The sequence below is a fragment of the Haliotis asinina genome, chromosome 8 (assembly GCF_037392515.1).
Source record: "Haliotis asinina isolate JCU_RB_2024 chromosome 8, JCU_Hal_asi_v2, whole genome shotgun sequence".
In the NCBI taxonomy this organism is placed as follows: Eukaryota; Metazoa; Mollusca; class Gastropoda; order Lepetellida; family Haliotidae; genus Haliotis; species Haliotis asinina.
The window spans coordinates 2,825,364-2,844,714 of record NC_090287.1 but is presented as its reverse complement, the minus strand read 5'-3'; the positions used below and the strand labels follow the sequence as shown (position 1 = coordinate 2,844,714).

General features: G+C 43.5%; 1 protein-coding gene and 1 long non-coding RNA gene across 2 annotated transcripts; one reads left to right on the top strand and one right to left on the bottom strand.

Moving 5' to 3' along the window:
• Positions 1 to 268: 268 nt before the first annotated feature.
• Positions 269 to 18,850, top strand: LOC137293489 (uncharacterized). The gene is made up of 13 exons (XM_067824057.1): positions 269 to 329; positions 1,461 to 1,585; positions 2,322 to 2,578; positions 3,498 to 3,547; positions 3,724 to 3,879; positions 5,005 to 5,170; positions 5,381 to 5,450; positions 6,046 to 6,157; positions 6,436 to 6,490; positions 13,891 to 14,057; positions 14,235 to 14,356; positions 14,462 to 14,611; positions 18,608 to 18,850. Exons 3-13 carry the CDS (start codon positions 2,345 to 2,347, stop codon positions 18,769 to 18,771), a joined length of 1,446 nt encoding a protein of 481 aa, XP_067680158.1. The 5' UTR covers positions 269 to 329; positions 1,461 to 1,585; positions 2,322 to 2,344; the 3' UTR covers positions 18,772 to 18,850.
• Positions 15,448 to 18,351, bottom strand: LOC137293490 (uncharacterized). Its single transcript, XR_010957483.1, has 2 exons — positions 17,654 to 18,351; positions 15,448 to 15,993 (listed from the first exon to the last, which is right to left on the bottom strand). It is a non-coding gene; the product is annotated as an uncharacterized lncRNA (long non-coding RNA).
• Positions 18,851 to 19,351: the final 501 nt, after the last annotated feature.

Genomic DNA, 19,351 nt, shown 5'->3' with positions numbered 1-19,351 from the left:
GTGTCACTGACGTGCCCGAGGATTTGCCACAACACTGCCAAGCACCCGATCATTGCCGTAAATAGCCGGACTTCGCCGATGGCAGTTGAACGTATGTCGCAAAAGTAATTAAGAGGTAAATATTCAATGTGTAGAGAATATTACGTGCCTTCCGTACATTCGAATTCATAGTAATCAATCACAATCTTAAATAATATAAATATAACCGTACAAAATATTTGTTGACATTCGCGACAACCATAAACCTACGGGCACTTGCTTGGTCGATATCAAGGAAGTGAACGAGATACGGTTGGTCGAGGTGTGTACACAGGATACTCCACGATCTGGTAATATTAACTACACAGATGAGACCATTGCCTCATCTGTTTGTTGTTTGTCTCTGTTAACCTTTCCTGAGAGTGCAACAGGTTTAACATGCGTTACGTTACGAGGTCTGCAAAATATACACTAATCACCACCATGCTAATATTTCCTGTGGCAAATTATACCATTAATGGGTCAGGTCTCAGTCAGTTGTCACGGAGTCCTCGCTCAGGCATCTGAGTCCGAACTTAAGAGCAAGTTGACCTCTGTGTCAAACGTCACAGGACGGAGTTAGTGAAATAGACACATGCGCAATAACTGCTCTCACAAACAATCATCAAAGATACATCAAACAACAGTCCACCAAGGACTAACATACACAAGAAAGAAACAGTTCTGCACTAGGATAATATGTGGTTGTGCCAACGGATATATAGTATAAGCAGTCTAGACAAGGAAAGCCATTGATGGAAATTTTAGGATTGATAGATTGACTCAAAAGTGAAGTGTCAGTATTATTAATACATTTGTAAGTGAAGAAGTAAATTGTTCAAAGGGTTACCTGTTACATGAATATCTCACAAATGAGCTGTCAGATTACACGAGAAACACTTCTACACTTACACTGTTATAATATGTGGTTGTACTAACAGAAGTCTAGAATGAGCAGTTGAGACAAGGAAAGCCACTGATAGAAAATCATCCAGCTTTCTCTGCCATGGTAATCTTAATCATGTATTTTTCTTGTGAATTGTGAATACAATAGTCGTAAGATAGGTATCAGTACCTGAATACGGCAATGTACACAGTAATATCCATGCTAACTCATATCAAATACTCTTAAAATGTTCCTGAATGCTAACTCAAAGATATTTTAGTCCCCACACAGTTCCAGTATGCTTCAAGCATAAATTGACTGGAATCAGTAGCCGTGAAACTACAATAAATGCTGAAGATTATATTGAAAAATGTATGCACTTTCTTCAAATGAAATCTGTAAATGTATGTCAGTGAGCAAATGAGTAGTTTGTGATATTAACTTCCATTGCAGATCTTCACTGCCAAAGACCAAAGTGATGTTTTTAAACAGTTTATTAAGTGTTGTCAAATATTAAACTTTAAAATGGTCATGATATTGATGACCTATGTTTCAGACTGTTTGCAGATGCAACTGGCCTACATTATAATGTGCTAGGCATGTCTTGATCATTGTGTCTACAGGGAGAGCTTGGAATGGGCGGAGTGATCCTTTGTAGTTGTAGACACAGTAATCCCTCAGGTGAGACAGTCCTGGGTAAAATTTCAAATGAAAAAATCATCATATTGTAATCAGCTCATCTAACATGTCTGACCCCATATGGGTACATTGTGTGAAGCTTATACAGGGATAAACAACTTTGACAATTGGGAATTTTCAGGGGTTTTTAGGCATTTTCTGAATTGAGTGGGCCACTGCCCTAGTAATAAATAACAATAGTAAGCTTCAAAATTTTATTTTGACATGTTTTTATCTAATGTACTAAATGGCCCATGGTCCCTGCCTTCCCAATCCGTGCTTATATCCCCTACAATGATGTTGCTGGAGTATTGTGATTAAAGAATATTAAAAAACATACTCAGCTACTCAGTGTGTTTAGAGATATGCATTGATCTTGTTTCCTGATCATGTTTATCATCACAACAGATTTGAGAAACAGCAAAACATTTTTTGGAAAGCTTGCAGAAATAGTATGTATATATATATATTAAAAATCGACAACGGACTCAATGAAATAGATTAGCGTGTGCACAAGGACATAGAATATTTACGTCAATTCTTTGTTTAGTGTTGATGAAGTAACATTAAATTATCACCGAGTCTGCTATTAGCCGGTTTATGATATCATTTGCAGTTTAAATACTGTCATGATTATGACACACAATACCATAACAGTGACTGAATTGCAACTATATGTTGACATAGTCTCTCTCTCTCTCTTTTTTCTCTGATACTTTTCATTTTTCATTTTTTTCAGATTCCCTGTAGACGAGGACCAATATGTGCGGGTGGGGACAATATCTGGCCAGGTTCACCTATGACCTTATCTTCTTTAGCAATGATGTCCAGACAACCACCATCGCCATGGCAATCACAGGTTCCCTGTGTTGCTCCATCCTGTGGGCCATCATCCATGTTGTCACGCTCATCCATAATCCTTCTGTAAACAGTGACCCAAAGTCTGCCGCCGCCACCACACCCACTGAATTAGCTCCCCTGCATGGCTTGACCCAGGTACCAAGTATTGTCTGGTTCAGTATCCAAAGCCAACATATATTTGTGTGAAGTTTGATAGAGCATGCACAGCGATCACTATGATGCTGTAGATGGAGGGAAGGCACTAACTAACCATACTATCACTAAACAGCATCTTAACCTCATTATGCCATGCCATATCACCCCTACCATGCTATTCCTCACCATGCCATTGCTGTAGCTCACCAAAACTTCACTATCCATCACCATACTTCACCTTACCTTTGCCATACCTTGCCACACCATTAGCATACCTTACCTTATGTTTGCTATACCTTGCCATACCGTAACTCTTAATTACCTTACCATTTGAGATACCTTGCCATACCTTCACCTTATCTTGCCTTTCCTTACCTTTATTAAACCTTGCCATACCATGTCTATACCTTGCTATACCATGCTTGTACCTTCCATACCATGTCTATACCTTGCCATACAATGTCTAAACCTTGCCATACCATCTCTCTGCCTTCCATACCATGCCTATACTTTGCCATACCATGGCTAAACCTTTGCCATACCATATCCATACCTTGCCATACAATGTCTAAACCTTGCCTTACCATGTCTATACCCTGCCGTACCATGTCTATACCTTGCCATACAATGTCTATACCTTGCCATACCGTGTCTCTACCTTGCTATACCAGTGGTCCACAATACCAGGAATGAAGTCGCCCTTTACATGGCACATACAGTAAACAGAAATAGTGTCCAGAATGGAGTGGCATCATTTTAGTGTCAGCCCTGTAGTGGGAGTTGAGTATTCAACTGGTCACATCAGCCATTCATGTCAGGAGGGATGAGGGTGAACTGAATGTTTAGTTTCTCGTTTTCAACTGAGCATCCTGACTTCCACTGTGCATGGTAATTACTGCTGCCCTACATCTTGTTTCAGATGACCCACAGGTCACTGATCAGCTCCAGCCTAGATGTTGTGTGTATCAGGTAAGACTGTGGAATCTTTGCATGTACTGCCAGTATTGTTTTCAAATTAATGTCTGCTACTATTTACTGATGTATTCAAACTGGCATGTATCATGAGTGCTTAGAAATGTCACCTTAATTTGCCAGACAAAAACATGTTGCACTCTGGTCCAATAACGTTTTCTTGGTATTGTCAGGTGTGGTCGTCTGATGTCAGACCAAAAGTGTCGATATGGGATGTGCTCTGGATGTTGCCTGGGCCGACGACAGTGTCGCGTGCATCAGCCTGAAGTTGTGTCAGACTCCGTCAGCATGGGGCTACGGATCACTGGGCCCAAAGGAATCGATCTCAGGTATCTAGTACATGTACATTTATTTGTCCATGGACAGTATAGTTAATATTTTGAAATGAAATAGTATCAAACTGGTCGAAAGCAATCATACTTTTGGCAAACAGTGTTATGTATATTTTATGTATATTTTGTCTTGCATTTCTTGCAAACTTTGATACTGAAACCATAAATGGTTACACAAACTGCCAGAGACCCAACACAGACAGGCATATAGAGAAACACTGACTGTCCATGCCTGCTTGTAAAATACTGACATAGTCTAACATGAAACATTCTCACACTAAATCTTTTCAAGTCAGTCATTTCCCTTTGGGACCTAAAACACTACCCAATTTATCCTTGAGCAGACAAAAACGGTTGATGTTGGGGAAGGGATCCCATCCCATCATGTACACTGCTGCATCTTAGCTGGATGACTGTTGCAAGACCATTCCCTCATCCTGTTGGTTAAAGGGTTGATAGTTTAAGGAAATTGTACACTCCCATACCTTATGAGCTTTAACAAGGCATGAGGCGTGTTCAGAACCGTGAGCGCCTGCGCAATTGCCTCCCGCGAGCGTTTGCATGGGTCCTGAACGGATGCGAGCACTTGCTTACATCAAACCATTTGTGACTCGTGCTATTCCGGGAAAATCTGAATAGCTTTTCGTCTTCTTGTTGGAGGTTACGGAAAGGGGCGAGTGGTGACGAATGACAGACATTAAACATGCATAAGAAAAAATGTTATGGATGTCAAGTTCGTCTTTATGCTTTACATAACAGTTCTTGGCTATTCCTTGCCCATTCGTCAGCTGGATGCTAACTAATGATAATGATTTGAATGGGTTTTTTTCTGTTAAATATGGTCGCCATCTTTGTTCGCTTGGCGAGGCAGCTATGAGGATAGTTCGTGGGCACTCGTCTGGACACAGGTGTTCAGGATCAAGCGCTTGCGGACATTCCTGATTCTGAACACATCTCTGGTTTTCTTCCATATTAGGTTAGTGCAGGAGACAAAATATCAGGGAAAGGATACTGCCAGGTGTTTTGAGTGATAGAGGTTCAGTGTGAGGCATGTCTTTTATATTCAGCTTTCATCAGGACATGCTCAGTTGTGTGGTCAAGTCATGTCATGCTTTGTTGCAGCAACAGTTGTATGGGCAGTGTCCCTGAGCGTCTCGGGTTTGTCGGTGCCCAGCTCACCTACCTCAACCTGTCTTGCAACAGTCTCACCCAACTTCCGCCAGATATTGGCTGTCTCCAGGGGCTGCGAGAACTTCAACTCAACGACAATCAGCTCACCCACATTCCAGTTCGTCATGAATTCTTTCTTCTCAATGCTTTTTGCCTTATATGGTCTCATGTGTCTTAAATTTTCAAGTATACTTCAGAATCATTCATTGATGTTTCAAGTATATATATTTCTGTGATGACTGTACCAATTATGCCAAAGTTTAGGATCATATCAGGTGATGATACAAATATTCTGATACAGACGTTAACATAGCTGATTGTATTGCAGTCCTCGTTAGGAAGTCTACACCAGCTGACTGAGCTGAATCTGAGACACAACCAGCTGACTGACATTCCAGGTATACACTCACTCAACGTATCCACAGTTTACATGCTTGTCATGAAAGATTGAATGAACACTTGTGTTTTTTTTAACAAACTGTTGAAATTAAAGTGAAAGGCATCCATGAAATCAGTAATGTAAAGGTAATCATGTTGTTGCAGTATTCACACTTATAGTTTCACACTTATAGTTTCACACTTTGTCTCACACTTATAGTTTCACACTTATAGTTTCACACTTAGTCTCACACTTATAGTTTCACACTTGTAGTTTAACACTTATAATCTCTCACTTATAGTTTCACACTTAGTCTCACACGTATAGCTTCACACTTATAGTTTCACACTTATAGTTTCGCACTTAGTCTCACACTTATAGTTTCACACTTGTAGTTTAACACTTATAATCTCTCACTTGTAGTTTCACACTTACAGTCTCATGCTTTTAGTTTCACAGTTATAGTCTCATGCTTATAATTTCACACTTATAGTTTCTCACTACACTTATAGTTTCACACTTATTGTTTCCCATTTATAGTTTCATACTAACACTTTCACAATGAGAGTTTTGTCTTCCTTCACGTTGCACACTTGTTACCCGTATATTGTCAGATTCTCTACTACACCTGCCTAGTCTGAAGCACCTGAACGTGGAGCACAACCTGATGCCCAGCCTGTCACCACGGATCAGTCATCTCTTGCTCCTGGAGGAGCTCTATGTTGGGTGAGACACCTGTTACACCTTAATGAATAATGAATAGTCAAGTAACTTTATGTCAAGATGTGTGCTTACAGTAAATTTCAAGTTTATTCTAATTCTGCAGTCAAGATCCTACTTGACTGAAATGGAAAACATTTTGTCACCCTATTGCTCTTCCTCAGACATGATCTCTCCAAAAGGATTTTTTTTTCTTATGCATGCATTTTCCTGCAATTATTATGATTTTAAGTTAATGGTTTGTGTTTTTTTTGATGATGTGAATGCGCTGGATCTTGTTACAGATATAACTGTCTCACATCTTTACCTAGTGCAATAGGAAAACTTTTTAATTTAAAGGTAAGAAATTTTCAGTTAAGAGATTATTCTTAATGTGTCTTGTCTATATAAATCCTATTGTTTGGTTACATGCCGGTTGAAGTAAACTTAGTCTCAGTATTATTCATTACACTTCTCTCAAACAAACCCTAGTAGCAGGTCGCGTCATTTAACCTTTGAGATTGACCAATCAACGCAGCTTAACAGATCATGAAAGTGGACATTCACATATACCTTTTGAACTTTTACCCTGGAAAGGTTTGTAGTCAAACAATTCTGAATGCTATTTTCAATACAACTGCTTCTGGGTGATGCACTTTGAGCATGCTACAACACTGTCAACACTTAAACAATTGCTGAAAGTAGCATTTTTGTCAATATTCAGTGATGTCAGCATACATCTATTAGCTGAAGGTAACCATGTCATCGGGAAGCCCTAACCATATATACAGCTGGTCAAATATCTGTGTTTTATGCACATTTGCATTTGTTGAGGGATCAGTGTCAGTGACTGGGGAATTTTGTAAGACCTGCCAAACCCTCAACAGTAACCGCTCTCTGATTGGTTCGGCCATCTCGCGTTTGATTGTACGGTCATAGGTCGCTCAAAGGTTACCTGGCACCATCTACTAGGGTTTGTAGGACTCAGCAGAGTGGTGTAACGAGTAATACTGACACTAAGTTTTCTTACACTGGGTTACATGCAAAGATTTTGTTAGCATTTATTCTTAAATGTCCCATATCATTAAGGTTTTTTATTTAGTATACAGGTAAGAAGAATATTTCATGAAACTACATTTAGTCTGTCATCGAATTGCAGTTGAAGAGAATTCACATGATGTGGAGAGTAGTATAGTTAAATCTTTCCTTGTGTTTTCTTTTTGCAGAAAACCATTTGGCATGTTATATTTTATTTATCTGTGTGCTGACAATTAAATTCAGTCAGTGATTTCTGTTGACATTACTAGTAATGCAGGTGTGTTTTGATGGTTTGCTATATAAAACGAATAAGGAGAGGTGTTTACATATACTGTTAGTGTTTTAATTGGCTGACTTTAAGATATATTTTTAACTTACCTTACCATAGGTCTTATGCATATTACCTCTAGCTTCGCTAAACGAGATCAGACAGTCGTTGATTCGCCATCCCCTCGATGGCTACCTCATGTAATCTACGAATGTAGTCACGGAAGTGACGTGATCTCTCCACTCGCGCGAGAGCGCAGAATCCAAAATTCACTTTTACCTTTAGCGTTCGTGCGAACGGACGTGTTGGTTTGCAGTTTTTTTTCCTACTGTGTGTAGTTTCAATAAAGTTGCTACTCCTTGGTAGGTATGGTTTGTATCCCCTCATTATGTATCAAAGTCAAGTCATACAAGCATTTAATGTGCTTACCTTGCTACCTCGTGTTGTTCTTTTCTCACTCAGGCTTGGCTTGGCCATGTCGGAGGTGAGAACGACATGGCGTCCATGAGGGTAGTTCATCTTGTTGGTGGTTTGCCCGTCATGTTTCTGCCCATGCTTGGTCATTTTCACTTGTGTTTTCGGTATTTAGCATACTTTTTTCTGCCATGAATTTCAGCGTAGCGAAGGCAGCCATTGTGGTTGTTATTTTTCGCTGCCCCGCACTTACGGGTGTGCCTATTTTTTACGTAGGGGTGCAACTACTTTCTACATTTTTATGTAGGGGGTTTTCCTCCTAGTATTGTATTAACATGTCGTCAAGTCGTGGTTTCTTGTCTGTTACAGTTCTGTGTATGACTCGACACTATTGTACTGTCTGCAAGGGGCAGAAATCAGCCAAGGACCCACATCCCTGGTGTCCGGATTGTGCGTCCGCTGTTTGTTCCATCGATAGTCGGTGCCTACACTGTCAAGCGTTATCTCTCACCGATTTCAAGACCTTTTTGGCGGTTCGGAGGAAACGTTTTACGCAACGTAAGAGAAGAATGTCGTCGCCAGCGTCTTCCTTGGGATCCTTACCTGAGGACCAAGATCTACCACCGCCTTCAATACCACTATCAACGCCGAGTGTGGAGCGCTCATCTATTACGCCGGCGCGCTCCTCTCCAGAGCCTACGCGTTCGGACGCCTTTGTAGATTTATCTCACCCGGATGCCTTATCCCATCCTGAAGTTCAGAGGCTTCTGCGATCTCTCTTGACGCCGGGCGCTGCTGTACTCCCTACCTCGGTATCTACACCTTTACCAACGACAGCGCCTAGACTTACGCCAGCGCCGTTGCCTGTACCGGCGCCTCTGCCTGTCCCGGCGCCACTGCCTGTCCCGGCGCCTTTGTTTACATCAGCACCGGTGTTTTCGTCAGCGCTTATTCCGACGCCAGCGCCTATTCCGACGCCAGCGCCTGTACCAACGCCAGCGCCAATATTGTTGCCGGACCCTGCTCCTATAACTACGTCTTATCGGATCCCCAGAGTGTCTCATACGCTGACTAAAGAAGAAATGTTACAGCGCCAGCTGGATGAAGAGCGCGCTCGTCGTTTAGAGGCTGAGCGCTCCCGGCGCAGATCTCGTTCTAGGTCCCCGAAGGGTCGGCGCTCTCGTTCTCCACACCGTAGCAGGCGCCTCCGCTCCCGGTCGGTTTCCCGCTCTCCAAGGCGCTCCTTAGAGGAAGACTCACGTACCAGAAGTAGACGTAGAGTGCGATCTCGGTCAAGATCACCACGACGTCTCTCTAGATCCCAGCGTTCGCGATCGCCGGAACCACTGCGGACTTCCGGCAAAGAATTTAACACTAAGAACTCTGCTTCCAACTCGAGTCAGCGACGAGAATCAACCTCTATTTCCTGGGAGGAACACGAGGAACAGTTCTTTTGCCCAGACTATGAGGAGGAACCTGGCAATGTTGGTGATAGTGATGGCACGTATCTTCCCTTAACTGCTGTCTTTGAGTGGATTGCCGACAGATTACCGGACTGTCCTTCCCCTTCTTCGGATTCAAACAACCCGGCGTCGATTCACTTGACTCCTGAGTTACTTATTCCACCACACCCTATGGTGGCGGATGCGATTACTTTGTTAGACTCGGACTTTGCGAAGTTATCCTTAAATCCGACCATCAAAGCGTCGAAGTCTAAGAAATCAGATTATAAAGTGCACAGTCTGGATTTTGCCGACAACGGGGCGGCGCTAGACGATTCAATTAAGAGGTTGTCAAGTTCAACTCCGTCATCTTACAGAGTTCAGGATTCAAAGTTAGCAGCTGTTGATACTGAACTGAAACGTATGCTTAAACCTATCTCGGCGCTTGCGTCAGCCACCTCCGCTGCAGCCTTGGATTTGTCAGAGGATAATGCCTCGAGGGTGGATCATTTAACTACCATTTTTGCTTGGCAAGGCAGAGTACTCCATGACCTACTTGGACACTTACGTGCGGCGCTAGCCATGACTACTACTATGCGCCGATCTGGATTTTTAGATGCTTGTTCTTGGCAAGAGGAATTTAAACGTCAACTTCTTCGTGCACCATTTACGTCTAAGTTCCTCTTTGATGAAAAGATACCGTCGGTGTATAAACAACATGCCGAACTTACTAACACGGAAGTGGCGCTGTCAACTTTCGAGGCCTTGGGCTCTGCATTTCGTGGCCGAGCCAGGGGTAATGCCAAGAAAAGATATGTACCCAGGAGAGAGTCTATCCGTTCCTCGTTTGGGAGGGGACGAGGTCGTACCAAAGACTCAGATGTCCAGCGCAAGCCTCAAGAACGTGGCAGGGATGCCCCAGCTACGTCCGGTCGAGGTAGGGGCAAGCGTCCCTACTCCGGCCGCTGAAGCCATGGACTACTACGACTGGGACCTCCCACCCCCAGTCGTACCAGTTCATCCGACCCCTGTAGGTGGGAGACTAGGGATCTTCTGGGCCAACTGGACATTCCTGGAAGACCCGTTTGTTTGCAAGATCCTGAGAGCCGGCTACAAGCTACCACTAGCCAGAGCTCCGCCGTTGACTACCACTCCCCTGTCACGAGGGTACTCAATAGATCAACAGGTACTTATCCTAGAAAACATCAACATTTTATTAACAAAACATGCTATAGAGATAGTGTCAGAACCCCATCTCTCCCCGGGGTTCTATTCACCCATCTTCCTGATACCCAAGAAAGGTTCCACCAAAATGCGGATGATTCACAACATGGCGACTTTCAACAACCTGTATTTAGCCGAGCCCCCGCATTTCCGAATGACATCACTGGATCAGATCCGAGCCAAATTGTCACCCGGAGCTTGGATGGCCAGCCTAGATTTACAGGATGCTTACCTGCACGTTCCCGTATTCCCACGCCACAGGAAGTTCCTGCGTTTCATATTCAACGGAGTACACTACCAGTGGCGAGTGCTGCCGTTTGGAATTTCTATGGCCCCGTGGCTTTTCACTCGGGTCACACTGCCTGTCACCCGGTTTCTGCACCTCCGGGGGATAGACTTCGATCCTTACATCGACGATTGTTTTCTAAATCACTGCAATCCTCAGTTGCTACGCAAACAACTGGACTTCTCCACACGCCTACTTCAACAGTTGGGATGGATTATCAATTTCGAGAAGTCGCAACTGAAACCAACGCAGGAGTTAACGTTCATTGGGGGGTTGTTCCTGACTCGGCTCAATCTAGTCAGGGTCCCTCCCGATCGATGGCAGAAGATTCTCGCCTTTACGGATCGAGCTCTGTCCCTACCTCTCACCCTCAGAGAATGGCAGTCTCTGTTGGGCTTGTTGACGTCGGCGCAGGACCTCACCCTCAGAGGACGGCTTATGCTGCGTCCACTACAGAGGTTCCTATTACCATTCATTCGAGAGAACGACCTCCAGTCGTCATTTCTTCTACCCCCGCACCTGCATCAGTACCTCAGGTGGTGGACGGTAGAGTGGAACGTCTGCGCCGGTGTTTGTTTGACAAACTTCAACCACGACCACGAATTGTTTGTAGACGCATCCCTCTTGGGATGGGGTGCTCATTTGAACGGCCAGACAACCTCAGGGCTGTGGTCAGACGCCGAAAAGGAGTGGCATATCAACAGCCTGGAGATGCAAGCAGTCATCCTAGCAGTTCGCCACTGGCTACCGGTCCTAACAGACTCCAGACTCCTGGTAGCGTCCGACAATTCCACGGTCGTGTGGGTGATTCACAATCAGGGTACAACCAGGTCCAAACAACTTCTGGACCAGATGTTCCTGTTAGCGGATCTGGTAGACAGCAACGGCATCGTGATCGCGGCTCGTCACATTCCCGGCTGCAAAAACATTCTGGCAGACGCCCTGTCGCGCCCCGGCAAACCATCCCCGACGGAGTGGATGCTTCATCCGGACGCATTTCGCCAGATTTGCTGGCAACTCGGGAGACCACTGGTAGATCTTTTTGCCACCAGTTTCAATCACCAGTTACCAACGTACGTATCTCCCGTGCCGGATCCACAGGCGTGGGCAGTCGACGCGATGTCTCTATCATGGGAAGGACTGGACGCATATGCATTCCCTCCTCCAATTCTTCTCTCGGATGTAATCGCCAAGATCAGACTGACGCAGAACCTCCGACTGCTTTTGGTCGCACCTTGGTGGCCAGCCAGATCGTGGTTTCCCGATCTTCGACGGCTCGCCAGCGGAGACCCTTACAAACTTCCAGAGTGGTTGCATCTGCTTCGACATCCACACAGTCGACAGCTGCATCCGGATCCACGGCGATTCCATCTTCACGCATGGGTCATCTGCAGAGAGCATTAAAGGCTAAGGGCTACTCTGCGCACGTGGCGAACGTTATAGCTCGCGCGCATAGAGTTTCTACCCGTTCTTTATATGACGACAAATGGCGCTCTTTTGAGAATTTTTGCGCACGAAGATCTCAAGATCCCATGGCAGCATCTCCTCAGTTTGTGGCACAGTTCCTTCTCTACCTACGGAACTCTAGACATCTCAAAGGCAGTACCTTAGGCACCTATTTGTCAGCTTTGAATTCTGTCCTTGCTATCAAGTCAGATTCACAGATCTCCAAGATACCGGAACTTATTGCGCTTCTCAAAGCTTTCAAGCTGGAAGACCAGAAGACCAAGTTTCGTCCTCCAGCTTGGGATCTTAATGTTGTCCTTCAACATCTCAGAGGGCCGCCGTACGAGCCATTAGAAGAAGCCTCCTTTGAACATCTTTCCAAGAAGACGGTTTTCTTACTATCATTGGCAACAGCGGCTAGAGTCAGCGAGATCCATGCTCTTGACGTTACTCAGATCCGATTTGAACAGTCAAGACACGGACGTGCTCATTTGGGTTTGCTTTGGGATTTTGTGGCTAAGAACCAGCTTCCCGGGCAGCCTAACAGGTTATTCTCCATCCCTCCTTTGTCTACGATCTTGGGTCATCATGACTTGGAGGAGGAGCTGCTATGTCCAGTCAGGGCTCTCAGATGCTATATTAAAAGGTCAGCCTCTAGGAGACGATCCCGCAAAAGGTTATTCATTCCCTTTGCCGTGTCCTGCAAAGGTGAAGTAAACAGAAATACTATTGCCCTCTGGCTCAGATCGACTATCCTGGCGGCCTATGACGACAAGCACCTGCCTCATCCGGTAGCAAGTAACCCGCACGAGATCAGGGCCTTGGCGTCTACGATGGCCCTCCATCGGAACTGCACAGTACCGCAGATCATGGAGGGCTGTTTCTGGAGGTCATCAACTGTCTTCGCATCCCACTACTTGAGGGACTTGGCAGTTGAAGACGTGGAGGGATTACAGTCATTTGGTCCATTGGTGGTTGCTCAGCAACTTACCCGACCATCCGCCCATTAGGTAACTACACTTCTACTTACCTTTGGTCTTAAGATTAACCTCACCCCCAGGGTGCGTCGGTTTTTCTTTGGAGTTCTATTGGGTTGCTCTTTGTCCTGTTCCAGGTATTATCCTGAGACCGTTGACATTGGCTTTCCCGAGTTCTCCTGATGCATGTGCACTGTTTGCTGAGGGATGGTCCTCTGGAGTCCACACCACCATCCATCTGTCGAAGCCATATGCATAAGACCTATGGTAAGGTAAGTTAAAAATTTATTAAAATCTAAATATTTTAGATATTTAAATACTTACCTTACCATAGGGCGGTGACTCCCTCCCAACGCTGGATGCTCCTCCCCACTTTGGACTCTTCGGACCTTCCGGTTGACGGTAAAAGTGAATTTTGGATTCTGCGCTCTCGCGCGAGTGGAGAGATCACGTCACTTCCGTGACTACATTCGTAGATTACATGAGGTAGCCATCGAGGGGATGGCGAATCAACGACTGTCTGATCTCGTTTAGCGAAGCTAGAGGTAATATGCATAAGACCTATGGTAAGGTAAGTATTTAAATATCTAAAATATTTAGATTTTAATAAATATGAACATATCCAACTGTAATGAAAAGGTTATGTCATATGTATAATATAACAGGTGCTGTCTGTCCGCCATAACAAGATGGCTACCAGTCTACCCAGCAGTATTGGTCAACTGATCTGTCTCCAACAGCTGGATGTAGAGGGCTGTGATTTGTCGTGCCTACCGTCCACCTTAGGGAGGTGCATGTCACTGCGCACACTCAAGCTCTGTCACAACAGTCTGTCTGATTGATTTTGTTTGCCTGTGTAAATTAGAACTCAGATATAAAAGAAAAATAACTTAAAACTGGCAGTAAATGACATTAATCTTTATCTTCCGTACAATAAAGCAGTCACTGTGTTTGAGCTTCCTTAATTATGTGCAATGGCTATGGTTTAATAATGACAACGATATTTCAGACTGGGTTACCTCCCCTTCCAGCTGGCTCAGTTGCAACAGCTGCAAGAGTTGTATGTGACAGACAACTGTCTTTCATCTTTCCCAGCTGCCATGGAAAACATGGCGATCAAAATGTTTGAAGGTAAAAAACAGAACTTGGTCACATAATTATTGTTTTGTTTATATTAGTGAATATTGATGAAGAGCTCACTGATAGCATCTGTTAACATTGGCTGAATGGTGTCAGTTTCAGGTAACCCTCTAATCACAGGGGATACTGCTGTCATTTCCTCCAATGAAACAACACCAACATTCCCTCCTCTTATTGAAATAGTTGCCCGGCAAATAGTATTAAAGAAAATAGGAAGCCGTCATCATCTTCCTCAATTCTTGCAAGGTAAGCAGAGAGTCAATGGCCATCCTGAATTCCAAAGTGTACCGATTAATTTCTTGGAATAAATTTCTTTTAGAGTTAACTCAACCTTATTGTCCTGTTTGTTTCCGCAAAGTGACACCATTGTGGCAGATGTGTGCAGGTTTTTTCTGTAGGTAGGATAGAGTCCTTGTCATATACTAGCCTGTAAGAAAATAAATAAGTGTTTCTCTGAATACACAATGCCTTTCACGAAGTGAAGGAAGACTGAGTTGTATGGATAGTCAGCTTCTTTATTGAAGTGAGTGCAGTGTTTCAGTGTATGAGGTACACACACCGTTATCAAGCAAGTGATTACCATACGTCTCTAAAGTTACTCTCAAAGATGTTTTTCAGAAACTGGTCAAATGAACTACATGTTGTGTTTGGGATGACACAATTTCAGTAAAGTAGAGATTGTGTTACTTGTGTTGGGTTTGTCACATCCAGATTTAAAACCCCATTATTTCAGAGTTAGGCACCCAGCATACAAAGTGGCCTAACCCACTCAGCCAGTGCAGTGGTTTCTGACATAGGTCACATGTGCTTCGTATGATGGTATAATAGTTATACCTTGACAAACGATCTGAAATCAAATAAGCTATTTCATGTGAACATTCTGAGCTTACATTTTGAAAATCACTAGTTTCTATAAATGCCTGTAGCATTTTATCCAATATGGTATGCATAAACCCTTAGTGAGTGAGTGTGGTTTTTTGCTACTTGTAACAATATTCAGCAATATTGTGGAGGGGGACACCAGACATGGACCTCACTCATCATTAACTCTGAAACCATGAGGCAGAACAGACATGATATTCTTGGGAATAGCATGTTTATTTTCCAACCAAGAAACACACTCACCCATGTATTACCTCCCTTCCTATGCACATGGTCAGCTGATCAGCCATGATACTTCACTTTCTCCCTATCGCCTGACGAGGGCGGCTGGAGGCACCCAGGGTCCCGTATACGGCGATAAATGTGTGATTATTATGCCTTTTTCTAACATGTATTTCATCAGCTGAAACTGAAGATGGACGATCAGGATTCAGGATATGATAATGCAAGCTCTACTCGCTCCGTTATCACTTCGACAATGGCAGTGTCTACTAGGTCTCCTCACGTCAGCGCAAGATATGACCAGAAGAGGAAGACTGCAGTTGCATCCCTTACAACAATTCTTGAATCTTCATCTCAACAACAGAGGACAGATTCTGTTCCCTGACAGTCTGAAGCCTTTTCTGATGTGGTGGACTCGCCGATCGAATGTCTGCGCAGGAACCGGTATTCAGCAACCACTTTTATGTAGATGCATCTCTACAAGGATGGGGAGTTCATCTGGGAAACGAGGTAGCAGCAGGAATCTGGAATGAAGAGGAACAGGCTCTTCACATCAACCAGCTGGAAATGAAAGCGGTCATTCATGCCATCCACCACTGGTCGACAGGATTAAGAGACAAGTTATTAATGATTCACACGGACAACTCAACAGTGGCGTTTTACATAAACAAACAAGGATCAACGAGGTCACTAACTCTACTACACCTAACGTTTCAACTGTTCAACTTAGTCGACAGTTTGAATCTTCAAGTAAAAGCATGTCACATACCAGGAGCCTGCAACATCATGGCAGACACCCTATCTCATCCTCTTCGTCCATCTCCAACAGAACAGATGCTGCATCGGGAAGCATTTCACCTAATCAGTCAAACTTTCGGATCACCGCTAATAGGCCTATTTGCAACAAGATTCAACAAACAGACAACAATCTTTTTGTCGCCAGTACCAGATCCCTTAGCCTGGGCAACGGACGCTTTCAGCATTCCATGGGATGGACTAAACGTTACGTGTTTCCCCCTCCAGTACTGATACCAAAGGTCATCAAGAAAATCAGACAAACGAAGAGGTTACAACTGATGTTTGTTGCGCACTACTGGCCAATGAGAGATTGATATCCAACACTTACAGAAGAGCTAGATCAACCAACACTACAATTACCAGAGTGGAAGAATCTTCTCATCCACCCCCACACCAAGCAAATGCACGGCCAACCATCGTATTTCGTCTTCTCGAGGATATTCAGCAAGAGAAGAGAAAGCAGTCACCTTAGCCGTACAGAAATCCACTTGCACACTTTATGATGACATGTGGAAATGTTTTGAGGCATACGCTAGGAACAAGGGATTTTCGGCAAACAAGGCGACTCATCCTCAAATAGCAGATTATTTATGCTATTTACGTCTGTCTAAAGGTCTGAAAGGTTCTACATTATCTACATATTTAGCAGCTCTCAGCTCAGTCGTCATCATGGGAACAGGGAACAGGCTGACTGAAGTACCAGAGTTACTTGCCTTACTACATTTGTTCAAGTTAGAAGATCAACAACACAGATTTAGAGCTCCAGCGTGGGACCTAAATATTGTACTCCAACATCTTACAAGTGATGCGTATGAACCACTTGATCGGACTTCAATTGAAATGTTGATTCAAAAGACGCTATTTTTACTTGCCCTGGCTACAGCTGCAAGAACGTCAGAAATTCATGCTCTAGACTTTAATTGAATGAAGTTTGATACAAGGCACCAAGAAACAGTTCATTTGGGTCTAAGATGGGATTTCATAGCAAAAAATCAACTACCAGGTCAACTGGATATACAGTTCTGTATATCGGCTTTATCTTCAATCTTAGGACCGTATGATACACAAGATTTATCATTATGTCCTGTGAGAGCATTGAAAATACACATTGCACGTACCAAGTCTAGAAGACAATGGTTCAAGCACCAATTTATCCCTATATCTACTGAGACACCTACGGAAGTATCTCACAACACTCTCTCAGTGTGGATTAGAACTGTTATACTTAGAGCATATAAAGCAGCAGGATTAGACCCACTGCGAGCTTCTAACCCGCATGAAGTCAGAGCTCTAACCTCTACACTAGCACTACATGGAAATTGCTCGCTATCTACTATTATGGAAGGCTGTTTTTGGAAGTCAAGCACGGTGTTAGCCAACAATTACCTGCGAGACATAGCCACGGAGGACGTCATTGGCATTCATCAGTTTGGGCCACTTGTCGTTGCTTAGCAACTAACAGTTCCTCGGCGACATTGGCTTAGCTCACCCAATTTATCATGTGACTTGTGGAAGCCAGACGCTTTGTGGAGTATTTTGGTAGAAAGTCTATGCCCACGTCTTGAACAGACTAGCATGAGTGATTAGGACCTTGTATTCATTATGAAGATTTTTTAACATGAAGAAAGGTCGCAACTAGTCTTGATTGCCATATCTTGACATTTAGTTGCATCAGAAACTATCAGGACGCTAGCTGCTTTTGGTGTCATCACGTGCCAGTCAACAAAGCCTTCTATGGAAGACAAGTTCGACTGGATGTGATTCCCCCCCAATTTTACAATCAATATGAGAAGAATAGGACTGAATTATCGCCATTACGAGTTCCTTTTAGGGGGGAAATTATTGGACGTAATTTGGAACAGAGAGCAGAATTCCGCATGGTCTGACCCACCACCGTTTCCATCGGATTCTGTAAGCAATTAAGCATGAGTCAGGATAAGGGAAAATATGTAATTTTCTGAATAAAACTGATATTTTATACTTATCCTGACTCATGGCGAAAGCCCTCCCAGCCGCCCCTCTTGAATTCTCCTGTTGGGATATTATAGGAGAGAGTGAAATGTCATGGCCGATCAGCTGACCATGTGCATAGGAAGGGAGGTAATACTTGGGTGAGTGTGAATTTTACGTCCGCTTCTTTTAGAAGGGAACTTCACGGGATTTTAGGTGTTCCACTATCTTCACTAGGAAGAGGAGATAAGCAATTAAGCTTGAGTCAGAATAAGTATAAAATATCTATTTTATTCAGAAAATTACATTTTAGTTATTTGTCCATTTTAACTGAACAGCATTCATCAGTTAAACCAGCTGGAAATAAGCCTTGTTTTTTCATTGTTGTAGAATTCCTCCACACCAGGAAGCAGTGCAGTCATTGTAAACAACCTGTGTTCCACTATCATCATACAACAATCCGCCACGGAATCATTGGAACATACCATACCAAGGTGCCTCTCAAAGAAACTCTGTGTGCACCCCATCTGGCAAACAAATGTCCAGTTTTGTGAACCAAAACTTGCTACAATTCCATGAAGAATGAAAATGATGTATGTATTTTTGTGAAAGGTGTGAAGAAATGTGCTTGAGTGGGGAAGCGGGGGATGCTTTAATAGTTGTCTGAGATGCTGCAATCTGCTGTGCGGAGTTGCGTCCCTTGCTTGATGCCTATCTATGGTTTCGAGATACTGTTTGATTCTGTTTATTGGTTTATCAACATTGTACATATTCTTGTGAAATTTAACAAAGTGGTAAACATCCGAGATCTTCATCACTTATGGATTGCCACAAACATCATGATGCTACATCATGATATACTCAAATAATGTTCACACTTTTTACAACATACAAGAATAAATCCCACAATGAACTGAATCAAAACACCACAACAGGTGGAAAAAATGTCCATAATTAGCTGAAATGTATGTCTGTATTTTACATATCAGGGTTCAAAACTCAGATTCTTGTGACTGTGTTTCTTGGTCTCTAAAATTGGTAAATGTCTGTTCTCCTCCACATTGAGGGTTATGTCTCAAGGGTCCAATGACCGTAACATGAATAGAGTGCTACAGTCAAGGTTGAACAGCTGGT